The following is a 22,472-nucleotide window of genomic DNA, read 5'->3' on the forward strand; positions in this document are numbered from 1 at the left end:
CCTCCCCCCCCCCCCCTCCCTGGGAGTGATGCTGGAGCCAAGGGTCCCCAAGGGCACCAAGCTGGAGACGGTCAGGCCTTTGGCCGTGAGAAAACGGAGAGAAGGCCATTAAAGCCGTTACTGACGCCGCCAGGAACCGGTCTCAGAGGCAGACAGTGTTGGTCCACCGCCCCCCCCCACACACACACACACCCAATTTTGACTTTTGGAAGCATCAGAGGTGCCTCGGTACACCCTAGCCTTCCCACTGGACATTCAGTGCTTTCCTGTGTTTGCGCTCAGAGCCGTTCTCAGTCTTCTGTCCGGGCGTGCTACTTCGGGGAGGAAACCTGTTCTTTAATGTCCTTACAGACACCAGAGACCCTCCTTTCCACACTGACCTCCCGGGCCGGCTCAGTGTCCCCCCCCCCCCCCCCAGGCACCGGCTGGGAACCGGGCCTTTGTGGTCATCAAGGGCGGCTCCCGGCCCTAAAGGCGGGAGTGCGTCTGGGGCCCCATTAGGGTCCTCAGAAGTCGGCGGGGAATAAGGGGTAATTGTCCTTTAAAATGGAGAGGAGTTCCTGGAAGGAAGGAAACCCGGGAGGAAGCGGCTTTAAAACAAACAGCCGCAGGAGGAGCGGCAAAAGGTGGGAAGCGGCTTTGATTGGGCTGTGTATTCAGCGCAGACGCCGCATGCACATATTCCGGATGCTAATGAGCGGAGCCGGAGCACTGACACCGAGGACGCCCTCAGGGAGGTGGGTGTTTCTGACCCCATCGAGGTGGGGGGCGGGGGCGGAGGGAGATCCCTGACGGGGAGTGGGCCTGACCTCCCCGAGCCTGACCTCCAGGTGGGGGCCACCCCGGGGTGCTGCACATCCAGGGGCCTCTGCAGAACCCCACCTCGTCTGCAGGTGGCTGGGGCTGTGTCTTCACCCCCCGCCCCTGTGCCCCCACACCCAGGGCCCCGCCATGGGCACGGCATCGCCCCAGCCCTCCAGGTGCACAGCCCCGCCCCCAGCGGCCGGGGCCTGAGACCCTGCATTTCTACGGGTTCCCAGAACACCGCCCGCTGGCCGGGGACCACCCATGGCCCCAGCCTCGTCTGGCTGCCGGGACCCAGGCAGCACCTCCTCCGCCGCCCGGTGTGCCGTCTCCCTTCGGTGGGGACCCCAGTCCTGGTGCCCCTCCCGTACGGCCTGGTTCTAACTGGTCTTCAAGACTTTCTTTCCAGAGTCCCATCCGCCTCTGAGGGACACAGTTTAAGCTCCTTTGCACTCCCCGCGGGCGACTCCCCTCTGTGGGGCAAGTCCCCCCATCCCCCTCCATCCCCCCCCTGCACTGCCCCCCACAGGGCTGCCGGCTGCCCCCCAGCAGCCACCTGCCTGGGCAGCTAATGGACGGGAATGGCCACACTGGGTCCTTGGTAAACGGGGAGGCCCCCGCTATCAGGAGACGAGCTCCCACAGGGCGGGCGGGGAATGAGCCCTGGGGACAGAGCACCACACACACAGCCGGCCCCTCCTCAGCGGCAGACACCCAGAGGCAGGCAGATGCTGAGGGAGAAGGGGCTGTGCCTGAGGGAGGGGGCTGTTCCTGAGGGAGAAGGGGCTGTGCCTGAGGGAGGGGGCTGTTCCTGAGGGAGGAGGGGGCTGTGCCTGAGGGAGGGGGCTGTGACGGGAAGCAAAGCTCATGCCCTCGCTGCTCCGCCCTGTGGGGCTCTGTACCCAGAGACAGAGCCACAGCCTGGCTAGGCCCCGGGCACAGCGCCCCCCCTGCCCTCTGCGCTCCCCACCACCCTCAGCTCAGCCTCTCTGCCCTCCAGACCCGGTGTCTCCCGGTCCGCAGGGCCTGGCACCTGCTGCTCCTCCCTGGACCCTCAGACCCCGAGACCCACCGGCCGCCTCCCCTCCTCCCAGCGGCTCCGGGCCAGCCTGCCTGACCGTTAAATCCAAGGGGCCCAGCACCCGCCTCCCCCTCGCCCCTCAGGGCAGCCTCGGAGGGACAGTTAGCCGTCCCCTGAAGCAGTGTGAGGGCTCTTCCTCCAGATCCTTAGCCCGGAGTGAGTGTCCCTCTGACCGAGACTCTGACAGCTCGTACCCGGAACCTGGGTGGGCCTCTGTCCCATGCTCTCTCTGGTGGGTGGTCTCGATTATGGGATCACCAGACGCCAAGCCCGCCCTGCACAGCAGACCCAGCCTGCTGTGCGGTGTGACTGTGCACGGCCACATTGTATTGTGCATTTTGTTGAGGATTTGGGTCTGTATTCAGGAGGAACATTGCTGTGCAGGTGTTTTGGGTTGGGGGTGGGATTTTTTGGCTCGTTTTCCAGGGTCTCTGGTTTTGGTATTGGATTGAAAGCAACTCCGTGAAATTAACTGGGGTGTTCACTCCTATTTCCCGGGAAAGTTTGTATAAAGTTTATGTTCGTTCTTCAGGTATTGGACAGGATTCTCCAGGAAAGTCATACCGACCTGGGGATTGCTTTTGGGAGTTTGAAATGACACCATCCGTTTCCTGAGCAGCTGCAGGCGATTCGAGGGGCTCTCTCACATCGGCTGCAGGGTGGGCGTGGCAGTCTGGGGAGGAATTGGCCGTTACGTCTAAGTTGTTAAATTTATGGTATAGAGTTGTCTCTTGTGTTATCTTTTATTTTTTAATGTTTTTTATTGATTTCACAGAGGAAGGGAGAGGGAGAGGGACTTAGAAACATCCATGATGAGAGAGGATCACCGATCAGCCGCCTCCTGCACGCCCCCTACTAGGGATAGAGCCTGACTCCTGCCCCGATCAGGAATCGAACCCTGACCTCCCGGTTCACAGGTGGACGCGCAGGCCCGGAGCCAGCGGCCGATGCCTCACATTCACAGTGACAGTCCCGCCCCGTGGCTGACAGGAGTGACTGTCCATTGGCCACGTGTTTGTCAGTTAACCTTTTCAACCGGCCAGCTCTGAGTCTCCCCATTATTTGTCTGTTTCCAATTTCATTTAATCTTGCTTTTATCCCTATTCCTTCCTTCCTTCTGCTTGGTTTGGGCTTACTTTGCGTGTCTCTTTTTAGGTTCTTTTTTCTTTGTGGACATTATTACAGATGTCCCCCATCTCCCTCCCTTTGCCCCCTCCCTGCAGACCCAGCCCTGCCCCCTCCGGCCATCAGCCGCTATCCGTCCTCCGTGTCTGTCCTACGCACTGTCTGCTCTGGTCAGCGTCTCCACCTCCCTCCCCAGTCCTCTGTGACCTGTGCCTGCTTCTGCTCTCACCCGCGGGACACAGGCAGGCTGCTCCCTCCTCGGCCCGGCCCTCGTCTCTCCCACCTGTGACGTCTGGAGAATGAGGGCGCTCCATCCCTGGCAGGGGCGTGCCAGGAGGCAGCCATCACTGTTCGTTCTCTTACCAACGTTTCTCTCCCTCTCCCTTCCTCTCTCTGAAAAATCGTTAAAAAAATCTATTTTTAAAAAACCAAAAAAACGAACACTGCTCCCCCCCCCCCCCCCCCCTGCACAGGAGAGCGCACCTGGGACAGAGGGGGCTGCCGGCAGGGCGGCAGGCGGGGGTCAGGGCAGCTGCCACAGTCTCCGTGGCTTGTCAGTGAGAAGAGTGTTTCAGTCTGACAGCAATCCTGACTGGTCTCGCCCGCGCCGGGAAGTAACCGCTCTCACCTGTGAGATGCAGCCAGGCCGTGGTTTCCCCCGCGTCAGAAAGGACCTGTGTGAGGCGCTCTGTGCTCCAGGCCTCAGGCGGACCCTGTCTCTGCCGGAGCCCCTGGCTCTCACCGCCTGTTTCCTGCACGATGTGTGCCTGTGAGTGATAGGGCAATGTGTGTGTGCCCGTGTGTGTGTGTGTGTGTGTGTGTGTGTGTGTGTGCGCGCGTGCGCGCGTGGCATGTGTGTGTTTGGGGGTGGGGTGTGTGTGTGTGTGTGTGCGGCATGTGTGTGTGTTTGGGGTGGGAGGTGTGCTGGGTGGCAGGGCCTGTACTTGCCCAGTACGGATGTTTGGGGGTTTCCTCTTTTTAAGAACCGTGTGGGTCTTCCCTTAGCATTTCTAACCACTGGTCCCAATCAGGGAGCTGCTCTTATCTTGCTTCCTTGGGGTCCAGCTGATGGAGATGGAGAGATGGCGGGTCAGCACCTCAGCTGGCTTCATTTCCGCCGCCCCAGGCGCGATCAGAGGGAGAGGCCCGTCTGAAGCCCATGGTCTGCTCGCCGGTCCCCAGTCCCAGCTCAGCTCCCTCACCCCCTCACCCTCTCACCCCTTCACCCTTCACCCCTCACCTGCCTCAGCTTTCTCCATGAGCCCAGCCGGCATCCCTCCGAGGGTTACACCATTAACTCCCTGACGCCTGCACCTCTGGCCCGGTGTGGTGTCTGGTGTCGCCTCTTACAGACCCTGACCCTTAGCACAGGGCGAGCAGGCGGCTCAGCGGGCAGCGTGTGGCTGAGGAAGAGCAAAGACTCGGGTTTCGTTGCTGACACCCCTTACCACCACCCGCCTCCCTCACCCCCGCGCTCCAGTGGGGCCGGCGGCCGGGCTGCAGGCGCACTCACTGTTCCGTGTTCACCCCCTCCCACCCCTCGGCTGCAGAACCTGCCCCTTCAGAGAACACAGGAAGCCCCAGAGTTACCACAAATCCACGCCACTGCATCCGGGGACCTGCCTGCACACCGCTGTCCTGCGACTCGCGTGGCCGTGGCCGTGAGGGGAGGCTGCGGTCTCCAAGGCCCGCACCTGCTCCCCGGCCCCCACGGCCGCGCCCGCTCCCCCTCCCGCCTCCAGAGGGCGCCCAAGAACCGGGAGCCGCACAGCTCAGCAGTGGACAGAAAGAATGTGAGACCCAGGACAGCATGGGCTTCGTGTCCCGGGCGGGTTTCCAGCTGCCACGTGCTCCATGGGGCTGCGGATGGCAGGCTGCACGCAGGGCTCACGCATGTGCAAGTGGCTTCGGCTCAGAGCTGTGTCCCAACGGGCAGCTCAGCTCGGCTCGAGCCGGCCAGGCTGCAGGCGCCCGCAAAGACACAGGGCTGGTCACTGCCCCGACCGTGGCCCGGCGTCGGGGATGAGCTGAGGGCCCGGACAGAGGACGTTAAAGACCACGAGGTCCGTGTCACGTGCACTCAGGCCACACCCGCACCTGCTCCCCAAGGCCTGGCCTCTGCCCAAATACGTGGGCTTCTCCGGGGACCTTTCCAGACTCGTGACCTCCTGAGCCACAGGCCTCCCCCTGAGCACACCGGGCTCGTGTTCACTCCACCGGGAAGTCAGCAGTTACCCACAGAGGAAGGCCCAGCTTCCTTACCTCCCCACGTCTGAGTCAAACATACAGTGTGAGCGAGTTCATGGGAGCAATAGGGCCAAATGAGCTTCAAAAAATGGGGTATGTTTTCATTGATTTCAGAGAGGAAGGGAGAGGGAGAGAGAAACATCAGCGACAAGATAGAATCACGGATCTGCTGCCTCCTGTACGCCCCCTACCAGGGTTGCAGCACACAACCCAGGCCTGTGCCCTGACCTCCTGGTTCATAGGTCGGTGCTCAGCCACTGAGCCACCCGGGCCGGGCTCCATCTTAATTAAGGGGAAAGGTCACTGACGTCTCGAACACACAGAAGCCGGGCGAGAACCCGTGGCCAGAAGGGGGCTCGCTTGTCCCCACGAGACCTCAGGTTTCAGTACCACAGCCTCCTGGACAGCGCCCCGCAGCTGCAAAGGTTGAGGTCCGGTGCAGACCTTCAGGTCCCGCCCTCCCGGCCTGTGTCCACTCCCGCTCTGCCCCGGCCCTGGGGCTCCGCGGGGCAGAAGCTGTGGTTCTGGTGCTGTTGCACCACCTTCTCCTCGGACGGGAGTCGGCAGGTCACCTTTGTGCTGCACTTACAACACGTGAGCGTGCTTTTCTCCCGGTCTGCGGGAGGGTGTGACTCCGAGGAGCGGGTAGGCTCTTAGCACAGACGGCGTCCTCAGGGAGAGTGCTGGGACTTTCCAATTTAAAAAAATCTGTTGTTGAAAACATTGCAGAGGTCCTTCTTCCCCCCACTGGCCTCGTCCAGCGCTGGCCCTCACTGCCCAGTCTGTGTCCACAGTCCAGTGACGCTCGTCACTCAGACGGCACCTCCCCTGGAGGAGGCCAGGGGCCGTGGGCGCCGCAGCTGCCGGGGCTGGGACAGCTGTGCTTTAGGACAGACAGGCGACTGTTCGCAGGGATCTCCTCCGAGGTTTGGGGTTCGCCCTCTGTCACCCCGGTGTTTCTCCGCAGACCCGCTGAGGGTTCAGAGGGGGACTGTCTGCTCGAAGCATGAAGGGGCCTTTGTCCGAGGCCCCGTCGGTGCAGAGCGGGCACCGTTCCCAGGCGCGGGCGCCTGGCTCTGCCAGTCAGCGCCCACGGCAGATCCAGCCGGCCAGTGAGGACTGCCCCGGCCGGCCAGCACCCGTGCCCCGTGCCAGGCTCAGCCCCGCCCGCCCGCCCGCCCGCCCGTCACTCACATTGACCTTCAGCTTCCGATGGTTGTGCCTGCCCCCAGGAACTGCTTTTGGCGGAAGAAGGATGTTCTAGGTCAGTGTTTCCCAGTGCGGTACGCGCACCCCCAGGGGTGCGGGGAGTTTGGTGGGATATGCACTGCACCGTGCTTAGCTGCGCCTAATTCTACGTTTTCATGAGTACGAGGGGTACTCAGCGTTACGAAAATTATAGAAGGGGTGCACATAGGTCAGAAGTTTGGAAACAGTGTTAGAGGAGGAAGTCCTTGCGGCTCGACAGCACAGCGGCCAGCCGGAGCCTGGCGGCCCCTCTTTGGGGGCATCTGGAAGCAGCTCTCCCGGCCTCATCGTAGTCGTCATATCTGGTCATCGCTGAACGTTGACCCCGGTAACTGCAGCCCCGACACTGGGGCCACCATGGGGACCCCCCTCTGCCCCAGTGAGGGTTCTGCACGCCTGGGGACCTCGCTCTTCCTGGCCGGGCGTCCGCATCTTCCTCAAACAGAAAGGCAGGCCCGGCTTGTCTTTTATTTAAACGCCGAGAACTGGACACGGGGCCTGGGCGCCTCCTGGGAGCGAGCGGAGCGGGGGCGGCGGCGGGTGGGGCCTGCAGGCTGCGGGGCAGCGGCGGGAGCGCAGTCGGGCGCATGCCCAGCCCCCCGGGCCGCCTCCCGGCCTGGACCCGCCGCCAGGCCGGGGCGTCGGAGGGCGAGAGGGCGGCCCGGGGCGGGGCGGCGGCCTCTCTGGGGGGCCCTCGGGGGCCGCGGGGTGGGGCACGGGGGAGCGCGCGGCGGGCCTCGGGGTCCCCGCGGGGCGCACGGGGCTGGCCGGGCCAGAGGGAGCGCAGGGGCCGGGCCTGGGGCGCGGCAGGGAGGGGCCTCCGGAGCGGGGCGGAGGCTGGAGCGGGGCGGCACCGGGTGCCGCGGTCTCTCCCCGGCGGCGGGGCCCGGGGCCGGGAGCGGGGCGGCGGGAAGGGCAGGAGCCCGGAGCCCCCACAGCGCTGAGAGGAGCGGCGGCCCCAGTCCCGGGCCCTCCCCGTCGGCCGGTCCTCCCTCCTCAGCCCGCCGGGCGCTCCCGGGGCTGGAGGCCGCGCCCCTCCGCCCGCCGCCCTCCCCGGGGCTCCTGTGCCCCGGCGCCCGCAGGAGCGCGGCCAGGACGCTGCCCGGGTCCAGGGCGGCCGCAGCCGGAGGCGGGGGCGGGCGGAGACGCCGGGCTGGGGCGCGGATGGGGGACAGGCCCCGTGTGAATCGCTCACGTTGGGCCGGCATTTCGGAAGGAACGCCCAGCTGCCCAGCGCGGGTGGGCACAGGGGTCCTTGTGCCTGAGGGTCAGGAGCAGGAAGGAGCCGGGCCTTTCTGAGGTTCCTGTGGGCTCCGATGGGAACGCCCAGTTAGGTCCTGGCTGGGGGGCGCCCCTGGTCCTCAGAGGGGGGCTGCGTCCTGAGCGGTTAGGACGCGGTGCACCAGCCAGCCCGTCAGCCCCCACCCACCCCGCTCAGTCACGGTGGATCACTGGTGTTCTCTCCCCTCCCACCTCCGCTCTGAAATCAATAAACACAAATGAATTTTAAACATCAGTCGCAGGGAAGCGCCTGCTCCCCAAGAACATTCGGTTACATCTCACACCGGCTGATGGAGCAGGAGCGCCCGGAGCCCAGGGGAGCGCACAGCAGCCAGAGGTCAGAGGGGGACTCAGACAGCTGGGCCAGCGGTCCCAGGGGCAGGCACCCCTCCCAGCCCCTGGCCGCCCCCTGCACCCCAACGCCCGTGTTCCAGCTGGGGAGCTTCGGGGCCAGGATCCCAGGCACCGCAGCGGGAGGGGCGGAAGAGAGGAGGGTTAGCACCCCCATCTGCAGCAGCACCCCCAAACCACCCCACACTCACCCCTCCTCCCAGTGCAAGTGCAGCTTCCAGACCGGCCCCAGCTGTCACTCATTCTCCCCTCCCACCCGCTCCTGTCCTGGGGGGAGGGGAGGTGGGGATGGGGGGAAGGAGGGAGTGGGGGAGTGGTGAGTGCGGGCAGCCCAGCCCCCAGGCCCCTCCAGGCTCTGAAGGCGCAGCACTGGCTCCAGGTGCTGCCACTTCGGCGTGGGGGGGACAGGTGGGGAAGCAGTGGGGGCTTTGTCGGAGTGGAGGACTTGTCAGGAGTGGGGCCTGGGGATGAGGCGGGAAGGGGCCAAGCACCACTGCCTGTGGGCACGGCCTGAGGGGCCCCAGCCCCCAGGCTGCATGGACCCAGGCAGCAAGGGCAGCTCCTCCGCCTGGTGGGACCTGGCTGGGGGGAGGGACCTGGCTGGGGGGGACCTGCGGGGGGGGGGCGGGGGACCTGCGGGGGCAGGGGCCCTCCAGGGTGTCCTTGGTGATAATCCCACCAATGCTCTAGCTCTGGCCCCCCCCAGCAGGCTCCTGGGTGGCCGGCGGCTGGTCCCCCACCTGCCCGCCTGCTGCCCCCACTCTCCCCACGGAGTCCCAAGTTTCACTCCACTGAACCAAGGCTCCGCCCACTTAAAAGGCTGTAAATTCGATCCAAGAATGGGCTTATTTTAAAATTGTAAACATTTATATATTATTTTATTACATATAATAAGCAATTTTTAGTTTAAAGTAAAAACTTTCACATTAAAGTATTTTTAAATCTTAACATTTAGAAAAGCCAGAAAGATTCGTGCAGCGGAGACTTATCCCTGAATATTCACAGCTCAGTGCGGCTGGGAAGGACTTAGAACGCTACAGGCATTCGTGGGCTGGTCGGCCTCCGGGGAAAGCGTCACAGTTTACTGGCCGCGGTCCGTGTGCTGATGGCACGGCGGGAGGGTGGTCGCCGGCTCAGAAAACACCGAACCAGCAGCCACTCCACAGGCGGGGCCCGGTCTGTCCTCAGCCCAGGAGGGACGAGCAGCACTTCATGACGGCGTCCCTGGGGGGGGAGGGGTGGTAACCAGGTCAGAATCTGCCAGCGCAGGGACCCCTCTGCCGCTGCCCGCTGCCTCCGCTGCTCGTAGGCCACAGCCTCGCTGCTTCTCATTCGCACCGGCCTCCGTTACAGCGAGCTGAGCGGCCTCCACGTGCCACCCGGGCGGCCAGGCAGGCGAGTCTGCCCTCCAGGACAAGCCCAGGTCTCTGAGGGACAGGGCAGCGGCTGACACAGGACAGACCTTTCTACGGCTGAGAACGGCCCACGTGCCAGACCTCACTCTCTCACTAACTTCTCTTTAAAAAAATAGAATTTGTCTTTCTGGAGTCTCCGTGGCCCATCTAGCGACTCTCTGTCGTCGTGGAAGGATCCAGAAGCTCTCGTCCAAGGTGCCGGCAGCAAAGGACCAGGCGACTGACCAGACAGGAGTCCGTTCCCAGCCCACCCGCCAGCACGGTCACATGGTGCCCCCACACTGACTTCCTTTTACCCATCCCGCTTAGAATACCGTCTCCTGTGGGAACAGAGTCCGCCATCTAAGTCACAATTTGCTGTGAGAACGACTAAAGCCGATGGTTTCTGTGTCACTAACTGACGCGGAGGGAGTCACAGCTCACCTTGCATACGGGATGTACGACAGGCTGTACCTGCAAGGGAAGGGCAGCTGTTGAAACGCAGTCTCACGCAGTTCCTCCCGAGCGGCACAGCCCCCCCAGCGAGACCGGGCCAGCAGCTCAGCACCGCCGCCTCTGAAAACGCACACGCTGGCCCCGCACCCTCCCGAGCCCAAACTCTGAGCACCCAGCCTGCTCCAGTCTGAGCTGCTGTAATAAGAAGTTACCCTTTTACAGTTATCTATCTATATAAAAAGAGGTAATATGCAAATTAGGCTGGGACGCTGTAACGGTCGTGACCGGCTCAGGAGGAAGGGCCAGGCGCGGGCCCAGAGCCGGAGAGAGAACACGCAGGGGGGTCGGCCCCCAGCAGCCCCCGGCCGCGGGGGAACATCCGCTGACGGTACACATACGGGCGGAAAGGAAGACGGGCCAAAGAAAGATGGCCCAGGCTGGGAAACAGCCAGCAGGAGGGCTGGCCCCGGGAGGAAAAGACCAAACTCTGCGCTGGAGATGCAGGGGGTGGGAGGAGAGCACTCGGCCCCTCACTGGGTGCGGCCGGCCGTGAGGGCTCAGGGCCACGCAGGGAGGCAGGAGGGTGTGCCGGGCACAGAGAGCAGGACCACAGCTGCTCCCACCTCGGTCCTCAGCGGAACCAGAACCTCAGCGCCTGCCCAGCGAGGGGCAGAGCACACCCTCCGGCACTCCTGCAGCATCACCTACACGTGTTATCACTTCTTCAACCTCAGAGACAAGTACCGGCACCTGGTGTGATTATACAGGACCCCTCCCCTGCCCCGACACGTGCACACACGCACCTCCCTGCTTCCCGCAGTCCACGGCAGACTCCCTCAGCGGAGGTCCGGGGCCTGGCCCACCGAGGCACCCCCCCAGCCGAGCCCACGGCCTCCAGCCCGGCTCGGAGCAGCTGCTCCAGGCGCAGGAGCTGGACTCCTCTCGGGCGGGACTTACCAGGTCATGGACAGGAACTGCAGGATGCAGAAGAGCAGGGCCAGCCCCTTCTTGTGCCACTGGAGCGGGAGACAAGAGCGGTGAGGAGCCGGCAGACCCTCCCACCTCCTGTGCCCTCTCCCTCCACAGAGAGCCGGCAGCTCCCTCTGCAGGCCCAGCGTGACCAGGACACGCCAGCAGGCGTGAAGCCTGACTGCGCACCGCTGACTTCACTCCTCCCCACGCCTGGTGCCGCACAGGCTGCCTCTGCACGGCTAGGGCTGGGGTCACGTGACCGCTGCCCCCTCGGAACTAGCAGAGCTGACCGCTCCGTAGAATTTGCAGATCTTACTCAGTCTCACTTGCCCCTTTTCTTGAATTATTTTTTGAAGGAAAACTGCCTTTGATTGGGATCTTTTTATAATGCATAATAAACAGTTTCCATGATTTTTTACATGATCCACCTTTAGAATTCCTTGTCCATTTTTAATTGTCATTTATTTGCTTTTTATGTAATCTGCCGCTTATAAACGGCTGCTAGCCCGTTCCAAAGCCAGAAGGCAATCCTCCGGGACCTGAAAGGACTGTTCGGAGTCTCCCTCCCACCACGGGCGTGGTGTCAGCTCTCCCGGGCGGGCGGGCGGGCGGCAGCCTGGCTGCAGTGAGGACAGCCAGCCCGGCCGTTCCAGCCGCAGCACCGCGGCAGGTCTGTCCCCCCCAGCGTTGGGGACACCACCGTCGGCGGTCTAGGGCAGGCGGGGAGCTCCGTGGAGGGCACAGGGAGGGGGAAGCAGGGGCCCACGTACTCACCCACAGAGCAGCACACAGCGTGAGCGCGAAGCACACCTGGGGAGGAGAGAGCGGTGAGGGCGTCCTCGCAGAAGCTGGACGGGGCACACATCGCCGCCTCCGCTGGCGTGGATGCCACCAGGGCAGTGCAGCCAGGCGCCCGCTCTGCGGCCCGCGGGCCAGCAGACCCCAAAGGCGACGAGCGCCCTGCACTCAGAAGCACCCGGAATGTCCTCTCCGAGTGCGCCGCGGTGTCTGCAGGACTCAGGACACCTGCTGATGCTGATGCGCAGGACCAGCAGCGCCAGCGGTCAGCACAGCGGTGCCACCCGGAGCCAGGAGGCCTGCCCCCAGAGCGGCTCCCACGCCCACCCGGTGCCGGGAGGCAGGGCCCACGGAGGGGCAGTGACGGGGCAGTGACAGGCAGGAGGTCTGGGCCTCGGTCACTCCTCTCTGAAAGGACAGCAGCTGCCCACCTGCTCCTTCCTTTGCAGTGAACAGATCAGAGCATGTCTGTCATGTGCTGGGGGTGGGGGGCGGCACTCAGAAAGTGTAAGTGCCAGCACGCCTCCGCCTTCGTCAGGCACAATCCCGCCAGCAGCAGCAGCGAGGCTGTGCACAGGTCCGGCCAGGAGTGCGGAGTCAGCACCGTCAGACCTGAGGGGCCTCGAGCAGCCCCAGGAGGGTTGTGTCCTAACCGTCCGAGTGCAGTGCAGGCAGGGCGCTGCACTCGGGCTCGGGTGCCACCTGAGTGAGCGTGGCCTGCGGGGTCTAACAGTGCGGGCACCGCGTCCGTCCCCTCAGAGGTCGCCGTCACACCCCTGCTGCTCCAGGAGCCGGCAGGACAGTCAGGAGGCCCATGGACACAATGGACACAATGTTACGAGGACGAGGACACTGAGTAAGGACACGAATAAAGAACTGTGCTGAAAGGTCTCTCTGCCAGGAGGGGGGAGAAGACCACTTTACCCTGAACACTTCCTACCTACAGACCTGCAGAGGCGTGTTCAAAGCAGCTTAGGGGAGCGCTGTGCAGAGATGCAGGGCAGCACAGGACAGGCTCGGCGGGAGGGGCGGGGCTCCCTCTGCCCAGCACGCCCAAAGCGAGGTCCGTGAACACCACACGCGTGACAGTGAAATAAATGTTCCTAACACCAACACCCAGAGACCAGAGAGCCCTGGGCGCAGTGGGACCGATGGCCAGGGACAGCCCGCAGCTGGAGCCAGCGACGGAGGGCAGCGCAGGGCACAGGCCACCGAACAACGGCCAGCCCCCGAGAGGCCCCAGGCGACCAGCCCCCGAGAACGCGCGTGGCCGGACCAGGACAGGCGGCGGCTCGGACTCCCTCCCCCGGAGCCCCGCTGGGCCGGTCCTGTGGGGCCTCGGTCACCACCACGGGCAGCGAGAGGGAGGGGACGGCAGGCTGAGGGACGGCGTGGTGGGGAGGCAGAGGTCAGCCGGTGCTTGGCCAGACGCACATCACCGGGCCCCGCCCCCGTCACTCACCAGCATGATGATGGTGGCCAGCAGCCGCGTGGCCTCGAACATCTTCTTCAGCTGCTTGAAGGGCCCCATCAGGAAGCACGTGCTGTGGGGAGGGGCGCAGGAGTCACACACTCACGGCAGGAACACGGGCCGTGGCGGGATCAGAGCCACGGAAGCACGTCCCTCCGGGAGGAGCCGCGCCCGCACGCACCTGGCCAGGGCGGCGATGTTCCCGAACGTGTAGAAGACGGCGAAGAGCTTGATGCCGCTCGGCAGCCACAGCAGCCCCGTGCCCTGCGGAGACGGAGAGCGGTGGGCTGCACGGTGAGGGCTCCCAGAGCCGTGCTCCCAGAGCAGTGCTCCCAGAGCCGTGCTCCCAGAGCCGTGCTCCCAGAGCCGTGCTCCCTGACCTGTGCTCCCAGAGCCGTGCTCCCAGAGCCGTGCTCCCAGAGCCGTGCTCCCAGAGCCGTGCTGGGGGCTCGGGATACGGGAGTGTTAGGCCTAAGTGCGCTCGATGCGGGCCCCGGGCCATTTCAATGTTAACTTCACTGTTACTTGCCAGTTTGAATCTTGGGTCTGTCACAAGGACAGACAGCTGAGTCACAGCCCAGCTTCCTCACACGTGTGGTAAGTCTCGTCTACTTACCCTCCTTTTACAGGGAGTTAAAGGTATTAACATCTCACTTACTGGCTCCAGCTCCTTCGGATTTAACTGAAGGAAACATTAATCCGTAGCCCCCGATATTAACTCCTGCAGAGATCTCTGCACATCTCTGCCCTTCCTTCACGTGGCTGACAGGCCCCACCCGGCCTGACCTCCCGGACGGAGCAGGCCGCTCCGCTCGGAGCCGCCGCAGCTGAGGACCAGGCCCGGCCTCCACTCACCAGGATGGAGAAGAAGATGCCGCTCACGAAGCAGATGGCAAACCACCTCAGCCGGGTGCTGAAGCTCAGGGAGGAGGCGTCCAGGACCTGGGCGGGGACAGGGCGCTGGGGCCACAGCACCGTCTTCACACTCACCCAGGGAGTCCCCGAACCGGGACGTGTGTCCCCGGGCCCGCGGCAGGAGGGCCCGATGGTCAGGGGAGCTCAAGGCGGCCGGGACCAGGCGGCCCCGAGGAACCGCTGGCCTCTGGGCGGGCGCGATGCCGGAAGTGCCCCGTTAGACAGCACGTCACTCCCACACGGACACGGCACCCAGGTCAGACAGACGGTAAAGCACGGGGTGTGAGAAGCAGGGGAAGGTGCAAGGCGGGCGAGCTCTCACAGAGGCTGAGCCGGCATGGCACACAGGGCTCACGCCGCCCCCAGCACCTGTCTGGGTGGCTGAGATGAGGTGCCTGCGGGGAGGGTGGGGCTGGAGAGGCCTTCTGGAACCTTCCTCCGCCAGCGGCTCAGAGCCTGGAGGCCGGGGGCACAGCGGCCTGGCGATGGGGACCTGCACAGCCAGCAGTGTCTGCCGTCGGACACCCTGACTGACAGCCTCCACTGTACAGTGCTCACTGCAGCAGCTGGGAGAGCTGGGGCCGCCGGCCAGCGTTAACCACCTGTGGTTAACCACCTACTCCAGAGCGGCCGTCCCCAGCTGGGTCTGCGGACCACCGGCCCGGGAGGTCCAAAGGTTGGCGATTCCTGCTCATCACACAAGGGCTAACACCGTGGGCCGGTGGAGCCGCCTGGGCCCGCGGTGAGGCAGGACAGAGCAGCATGCGTGACCGTGAGCGGGCACACGCCGGTACACGGGCGCCAGTAACACACAGCTTCCCAGTAAGGCGGGACAGGAGAAACACACGTGAGAGCTTACACACCAAAACTGAAATGTCCAACACTGCAGCACAGACTTAACAAGCCTGCGGATAATGTGTTTCCAAGAATAATGAAGTAAAAACAGACAGTTTCACATGCAAAAGCTCCAATACCTTTGCTATGTCCTTACCTGTGTCCATTAATCTGTGAATCCTTACGTAGCATGAAAGTAGATAAAAATAACTGAATAAGGATTGTGTCAAAGTAACACCCATCACTCTTAACCCATTTTATTTTGTTTTTGTTGATCCTCACCCGAGGATATGTGTCCAGTGGTTTTTAGGGAGAGTGGAAGGGAGAGGGACAGACAGACAGAAACACTGGTGTGAGAGAAACACACTGATGGCTGCCTCCTGCACGGCCCTGACCAAGGCCCGGGCGGGGGCGGAGCCTGCAACCGAGGTACACACATGCCTTTGCCTGGACCGGAACCCGGGACCTTGTCCGCAGGCCGGTGCTTTACCCTGAGCCAAACCAGGCAGGGCGCTTTCTAACCCACTTTAGATCCCCCATCGTGCCTAGCGACGGGCAAAACCAGGAAAACCAGACCCTAGCGACCTCTCCTCCCAGCGTATGGCTCCCCCTGCATGCTGTGGGTCACGGTGGGCGGGGACACACACACACACACACACACACACACACACACACACACACACGGCCGGGACCAGCTGGTGGCCAGCACACAGCGTGAACACAGCACGGCCGGTTGAGGGAGGAGCGAGCCCCAGCGGGAGACGCTGGCTCCTGCGGAGAAGGGAGACTGGCCACCACAGGGCACAGCTGTGCAGGCGCGCCTCCGGCACCGAAACAGGAACACGTGGCCTCGGCTAAGGCACCTCGGAGCAGAGCTCCTGCCGTCCTCCTTCAGAACCACCGAGCGGACGGGAGAAAGTGGAGGAGCACAGACCACAGCCCTCTCTGGCCGGCCCTCCTCGAAGGCTCAGCCGCCACAGCCTTGGAAACAAACGGAGGCCGTGGGTGGAAGGCCCCACTGCCAGCTGCCACCAACCAGCAAGCCCCCTCCAGACCTCCTCCCTGCCCTCCCCTGCCCTGGATCACGGCCGGCTCCCAGCCTCAGGCCCAACCCTTGGAGCCCCAGGGAACTGACCGGCCTCCCCTCCCTCCATGGAGAGCCCTGTTCTCTCCGAGACCGTCTCCACCGCCCGAGACCATCTCCACCGCCCGAGACCTGCTGACGCGCTCCCCACCTTACAGGGAAGCTTTCTATGACTTCACCCTCAGCCTCTGCTGGCTAGCTCACCCAGCCACAACCTCCCCTCCATGCACCCACCCATTTACCCACCACCCACACACCCACCCACCCACACACCCACACACCCACCAACCCTCCCATCCATCCATCCACCCACCCATCCATTTACCCCCACACACCCACCCTCCCATCCATCCACCCACACACCCACCCTCCCATCCATCCATCCACCTACCCATCCACCCACCCATTTACCCACCACCCTCCCATCCATCCACCCTCCCACCCTCCCATCCACCCCCCCCCCCCCATCCATGCATCTCGTACTGAGTGCTCCCTGGGGCCAGCTCCGAGTGCTGGGAGGAGCCTGCCTCTGGTGAAGGGTGTCGGGAGACTGCCCTGCCTACAGCACACCAGGCGGCTGCAGGAGCTGCAGCGGAGGACGGCCCTGGGCCTCCAGCCCCTCCCCAGCTCAGCCCCACGCCTCCAGCCCTCACACCCTCAGCCTGGTCTCCTCACCCGAGCCCTGGGCAGCCGAAGCTCCTCTCCCATTGAGCCGGTGAGGCCTCACAGGGCGAGGGGACCTGAAGATGCTTTTCTCCTCTCTGACCCCCTCCCCGCCCCCTGACCGCAGGGCTCCTAGAACTGCCCCCTGGCTTTGTCCAGGGCCTCCTCCTCCGCGGTGAGAGGACCCCACCATCCCTGGTCCCCCGGACTCGGGCCGTGCCGTCTGTGGGGAGAAGGGGCCGGTGGGGAGGGGGCAGCAGGCGGGTTGTTGTTTAACTGGCTTCTCTCCCACTCGGCTGAGCTCCTGCCTGGGAAACCAGGAGGCCGCTGTCCTCACAGCGAGTGCCCACCCACGACCACGGGCAGAAGGGCTGTGAGGAGCAGCTCAGCGTGGAGGTGGAGCAGGAGGGAGGCCCCCGACGAACCTGGGCGACACGGACGCGCTCAGAGGCCTGCGCTCAGTGGGCCCGGAAGGAAGCAGGGTGCACAGAGAGCCCTCCCCTCGTTCTACCAGCCTCCCGTCACTCCTCTCTCGCTCCCAGAAACGGGCCTGTCGCCTGGTCAGAGCCTGGCTTCCAGAGCCACCCGGGGGAGGCCCCGTGGGCACACCCTCCTGGCACAGGCCAGGCACGCTCTCCTCCACCAGTGGAGCTCCAGCCTCACCCTCCCAGGACAGAACCCTCCAGCGCAACAGCAACCTCCTGTCTTTCACCCCAAGGGACAGTGAGACCCCCAGGCTCCTCCCCGCCTGCCGGGCACTCCATCACACCCTCCACCAGCTCCTGCCGGCGTGCAGGTGGCCCCTCCCCGTCTGCATCCCCTCAGCTCTCTCCCGAGCAACCTCCGAGTCCACAAGAACTCCGAGTCCACAAGAACTCCGAGTCCACAAGAACTCCGAGTCCACAAGAACTCCGAGTCCACAAGAACTCCGAGTCCACAAGAAGCAGCAGCTAAGCACCCCGTCACCTCCTCCCTAGTCTGTGGGCTCCATCACCTCCAGGTGCCCCAGGCGCAGAGCAGATCGGCCCAACAGAACTTTCCAGAACGGGGCGTGCTGCTCGCCCACTGCCCGAAGCCGCAGCCACCCGCATGTGCGGACTGAGACACTGCCGTAACCACAATCAGGGCAAACAGTCAGGTGTGGCGGTGGCCGTGGCCAATGCACAGCAGAGACTGAGCACATGAACTGGGGCACAACCGTTCAAGAGGGAGCTTTTGACGCGTTCCTGCCACGCTGGCATCTCTCCTATTAGGACTTGTGGGCTCTGGCACTACCACTGACTCGAAAACTGGTTAGTTCCCTAAGAGCAGGTGCTTGTCTTACAGTTTCTAAACCCCGCCCCCCGGCCCGGGACCCCGCCCACCGGCCAGGACCCTGTCCACCGGCCCGGGACTCCGCCCCCCGCCCAGGACTCCGCCCACCGGCCCAGGCCCCCGCCCCCCAGGCCCCCCCCCCGCCCAGGACCCTGTCCACCGGCCCGGGACCCCGCCCCCCAGGACTCCGCCCACCGGCCCGGGACCCCGTCCCCCAGGCTCCACCCCCCCCAGGACCATCCCCGCCCCCCGCCCAGGACCCTGTCCACCGGCCCGGGACCCCGCCCACCGGCCCGGGACTCCGCCCCCCGCCCAGGACTCCGCCCACCGGCCCAGGCCCCCGCCCCCCAGGCCCCCCCCCCGCCCAGGACCCTGTCCACCGGCCCGGGACCCCGCCCCCCAGGACTCCGCCCACCGGCCCGGGACCCCGTCCCCCAGGCTCCACCCCCCCCAGGACCATCCCCGCCCCCCGCCCAGGACCCTGTCCACCGGCCCGGGACCCCGCCCACCGGCCCCGGGACCCCGCCCACAGGTGTGCTGAGCAATAGGACAGGGAAGGGAGTGAGGGCAGGTAAGGGGCAGACAAAACATCCTCCTACAATCCTGTTCCAAGGCCCAGTTCTGGGACAGGCCAACAGGAATTGGTCAGCATGCAACGCACAAAAAACACTTAGGAGGCAGTTTCGCTCCTATTTTTAACTCCACAGAGGAAGTAACCTTATCAAGTCCCCGGGGAGGTGGACACGAGGTCTTTAAATCTCTTTTCCGGCAACTTCCCCTCGGCAGCCCCTCCTTCCTACGGACAGCGCCCCTCCGGCGGCTCCGATGCCCGGCACACGGGGCGCGCAGCTCCGGGCAGGGCTGCACCCTCCGCCCAGGACCCGGCGGGGCGCGCAGGGCTGCGCGGGGCGGACGGCAGCCGACGGGGCGTGTCTCAGCCGCCTCCGCACCCCCAGAGCCTGGCGCCCAAGCCCTCCGGGAGCAGGCAGCCCTCCCGCAGCCGAGGGGCGGGCAGCGCGGCCCCGCCCCCGGGCCGGCCCGGCGCCCACCTGCGCGGTCAGGCCCTGCTCCTCGTCGTCCTGGCCGCTCAGGACCCGCCGCAGCTTCTCCATGGCCGCGCTCCGGGCCCAGCGGCCGACACTCGTTGCCCGGCCGCCGAGAACCCGGAACCGAAAGCCCCCCCGGGCCGACCGGAAATCCGGGTGCCCCGCTTCCGGCGCGTCCGGGCCGGCCCCCCCTCCGCGGCGCACGCATGCGCGCTCTCCTCCCCGGCGGTCTGCGCTCCCCTTGGCTCCTGGAAGGCCAGGCGCCTGTCCGCGGTCTGTCCGCCGTGCTCCCGGTGCGCGCTCCTGGGGGACCTCACCGTTCCCACGGCCCCGCACCCACTGCCCGGCTCCATCCCGGTCCTCAGGGCGGCGGCCGGGACGTGCAAGGGGCTTCTTTTAAAAAATATATATATATTATTGATTTTTTACAGAGAGGAAGGGAGGGAGAGGGAGAGTCAGAAACATCGATGAGAGAGAAACATCGTCCAGCTGCCTCTTGCACACCCCCACCTGGGATGTGCCCGCAACCAAGGTACATGCCCTTGACCGGAATCGAACCTGGAACCTTTCAGTCCGCAGGCCGACGCTCTGTCCACTGAGCCACACCGGTTTCGGCAAGGGGCTTCTTCCAGGCAAAGGCGCGTGTGGTTGGCCGAGGTCAGTGCTAAGGAGGCAGCAGCGTGCGGAAACGGGGTGTCAGTGAGCACGGACACCGGGGACGGAGGACCCAGGACGCGGGCTTCGCCGCCCCGGAGCTGCCGTGCTGCTGATGCGGAGCCGCCCCGCACCCCACGCAGCGGCCTGCCCTGCAGACGCCCCGAACGCGCGGTTTGAAAGGAGTCACTGCTGTGTGCCTTCTGCTCTGGACCCCCGCCCTGCCCACCCAGCGCACTGTTCCAGCCGGTCTGCACCTGGTGCCCACAGACCACAGACCTAGAAAAAGATCTGGTGGCTTCTCTCTTCCTCCTCCTGCCGCTCAGCCCGGGAGCCGGCCAGAGCCAGGGCCTTCGCACACACACAGGCAGTGCAGGCACCAACAGGAGGAGATGCTGAGGGGGGGTGAGAGGCAGGGTGTCTGACAGCCTGCCTAACCCTGACCCTGACCCTGACCCTAACCCTGACCCTGAACGGCCACCGGGCTCCTCCTCCAGGCCCTCCCGAGCTGAGGGGGTTTGGAGAGTGGCCTGCAGGGCAATCACCGCAGGAAAGCCCCTGAGCCAGGTTCGGAGAGGAGCTAGTCAACCAGCGAGGTCGCCCTGCTGGGGGAGTGGCCATGGGAGCTGGAGAGTCTGGTCCTTTCTGCAGGGAAAACCACCCCCAATGTGACCAGCACTCCCTCCCCGCCTGGAGCCGTACCCGAGTGCCCGCACACCACCCCCCGCCCTGCCCAGCTGGCTGGTGGGAGGGGCACATCCCCCAGGATTGTGAGGGAGGGACAGCAGGACGGTGTGCGGGAACCTGCCCCTGTGGCTACATCCAAGGGTTTTGGAAGAAGACGATGAGAACCGTTTACATGTCTGTCTCCCAGCGCGAAGAGCGCACCCAGGCAGGTGGGAATGCCGAGCTGGCCACACACTCCCGTGACGTGGCAGGAAGTGAGCCCCCGCGGGGCCGCCTGCGGGGCTGAAGGGCCGTGGCCCACAGAACCCGGCCTGTGGGGTGGGTGGGAGTGATAGGTGATGTCTAACCACTGGCCGTTCACTGTTCACTGTCCCATCAGCTTGTAGCCATCACTTCCCGGGACTGACAGCACGTCCTGGCACCCAGAGGAACACATGGCTTCTCTCCCTAAGGACCGGGACCCACAGGCTTTGTGAAGGAGCCAGTCGGTTGCCTCTGAGCAGGCCTGTCGCCATAGTTACCTGCCGCCACATAGCCAGGCGCTAAGGAGCTGCAGGTGGGCAGGCCTGGTTGCCAAGGTGTGGGCGGAGAGGAGAACGGGGATAATGACCGAGTGGAGACAGCCTGGTTCTAACTGTGCTGCTCGTCCTCCATAGAACTGTCACGGCGTTCCCGTGCCGACGTCACCCAGACACGGGCTGAGAACGGCTCAGTGACCAGAGCCGGGGAGGCGTCCTCACCCTTCCCGCCAGACCAGCAGACCGCATCACCCGCAGCCCGTCCTCGGGCACAGCCACGGGGCAGTGCCAATGCCAACTCTACATCAAGGCTGTTGATTAGACAAAAATCAAAACAAACAAAAAAACCCCGGTTTTATAGTCTCAGGCACTTTTCTTAGTCTGCTCTGCCCGACAAGCAATCTGGGAGAGCCGTGAGCTTGTCGTCTTAGCTTCCCACGTGTGTGGCAGTAGATTGGGGTGGGGGTGGGGGGTTCCATTAAGGAGACTGTTTTTGAAGAGTGTTTTTATTTAAATACTAGAAGCCCGGAGTGTGAAATCTCGCGAGACCCGGGACCCAGAAACCCACCGGCGCCTCTGGTCAAGTCCCCATGCACGCCGAGCACACAGCCTCCTGCTGATTGGTCATTCCAGCCTGATGGCATGACGACCACAGGCTTTTTTTAAAATATATATAAAATAGAAGATATTTCGATTTCAGGACGGGAGAGACAGACAGAAGCATCAATAATGACAGAGAATCACTGACGGGCTGCCTCCTGCACACCCCACACTGGGGATTGAGCCACAACCCCAGCATGTGCCCTGGTTTGTAGGTCAGTGCTCAACCACGGAGCCACACGTGCTGGACGGAAGTGCGTTTGTAGTCCTTACGGATACTAGGTCAACGTGGGCCTAGGGCAACATTCCTCAGTTCAGCTTTTCAATCCAATGAGGCCACAAGGTGGCACAATTTTGCCACAAAACCATTTCACACCTGGGGAGGGGCCAGTAAGGAGCTGCCTCTGGGAGGAGGGGCAGGTGTGAGGGCTCCTGTCCTCCTGGGAGCCCAGGGTGCAGCCTCTCCCTGCAGCCCTGGGGACGGTCCCTGGGAGACCTCACCTCGCACTGGATGGGCCGTTCCCCTGCTGATATGTGACAGCATCCATTTCATCGGGGAGTGTTTTATTGCAAACTCAAAATATGCAGTTTGCTAAAACTGACCGTTTTCCCTCACCGTTCTTGCTCTACCTCCTCCCAGACTCACCTGTAGTCGAATGCAGCCCCATCCTGCCATTAGCCCTCTCCCTCTCCTCCCCACTCGGTGAGACAGGGCCCTGCAGGCTCCAAGAGGCATCGGTTTACACCTCTCCGGGCCATTTCCTCTGGCAGCGTGCAGAGTGCAGCCTGAGGCGCCCACCGGCTCGGGCTGCCCTGAGAGGACACCGCCCTGTCATTCGGTAAGAACACCGGCAGGTGGGCGTGCCGCCGCTGACTTCTCACCGCCAGGTGTGGGCGCACGACCAAGGCCCGGTCCTCGTCTGAGGCGG

The 22,472-nt window shown here is 64.2% G+C and overlaps 1 protein-coding gene and 1 long non-coding RNA gene across 4 annotated transcripts; one reads left to right on the plus strand and one right to left on the minus strand.

Moving 5' to 3' along the window:
- Nucleotides 1–8,964: 8,964 nt before the first annotated feature.
- Nucleotides 8,965–19,245, minus strand: SFT2D1 (SFT2 domain containing 1). Of its 3 annotated transcripts, XM_084890962.1 has the most exons (9): nt 19,088–19,245; nt 15,135–15,157; nt 14,084–14,170; nt 13,410–13,492; nt 13,220–13,301; nt 11,734–11,769; nt 10,945–11,003; nt 9,976–10,005; nt 8,965–9,361 (listed from the first exon to the last, which is right to left on the minus strand). In XM_084890962.1, the coding sequence occupies exons 2-9, from the start codon at nt 15,142–15,144 to the stop codon at nt 9,212–9,214; spliced, it is 537 nt and encodes a 178-aa protein (XP_084747088.1). In that variant the 5' UTR covers nt 15,145–15,157; nt 19,088–19,245; the 3' UTR covers nt 8,965–9,211. The 3 variants fall into 3 exon arrangements, with proteins under 3 accessions (XP_084747088.1, XP_084747090.1, XP_084747089.1); XM_084890964.1 differs by lacking the exon at nt 15,135–15,157 and having other exon boundaries at nt 19,088–19,242; XM_084890963.1 differs by lacking the exons at nt 13,410–13,492; nt 15,135–15,157 and having other exon boundaries at nt 19,088–19,242.
- A 115-nt stretch (nt 19,246–19,360) lies between these two features.
- LOC311626091 lies at nt 19,361–21,976 on the plus strand. Its single transcript, XR_014795630.1, has 3 exons — nt 19,361–19,741; nt 20,805–21,933; nt 21,964–21,976. It is a non-coding gene; the product is annotated as an uncharacterized lncRNA (long non-coding RNA).
- Nucleotides 21,977–22,472: the final 496 nt, after the last annotated feature.

The sequence above is a fragment of the Pipistrellus hanaki genome, assembly GCF_964339955.1.
Source record: "Pipistrellus hanaki genome assembly, chromosome: 7".
Taxonomy (NCBI): Eukaryota; Metazoa; Chordata; class Mammalia; order Chiroptera; family Vespertilionidae; genus Pipistrellus; species Pipistrellus hanaki.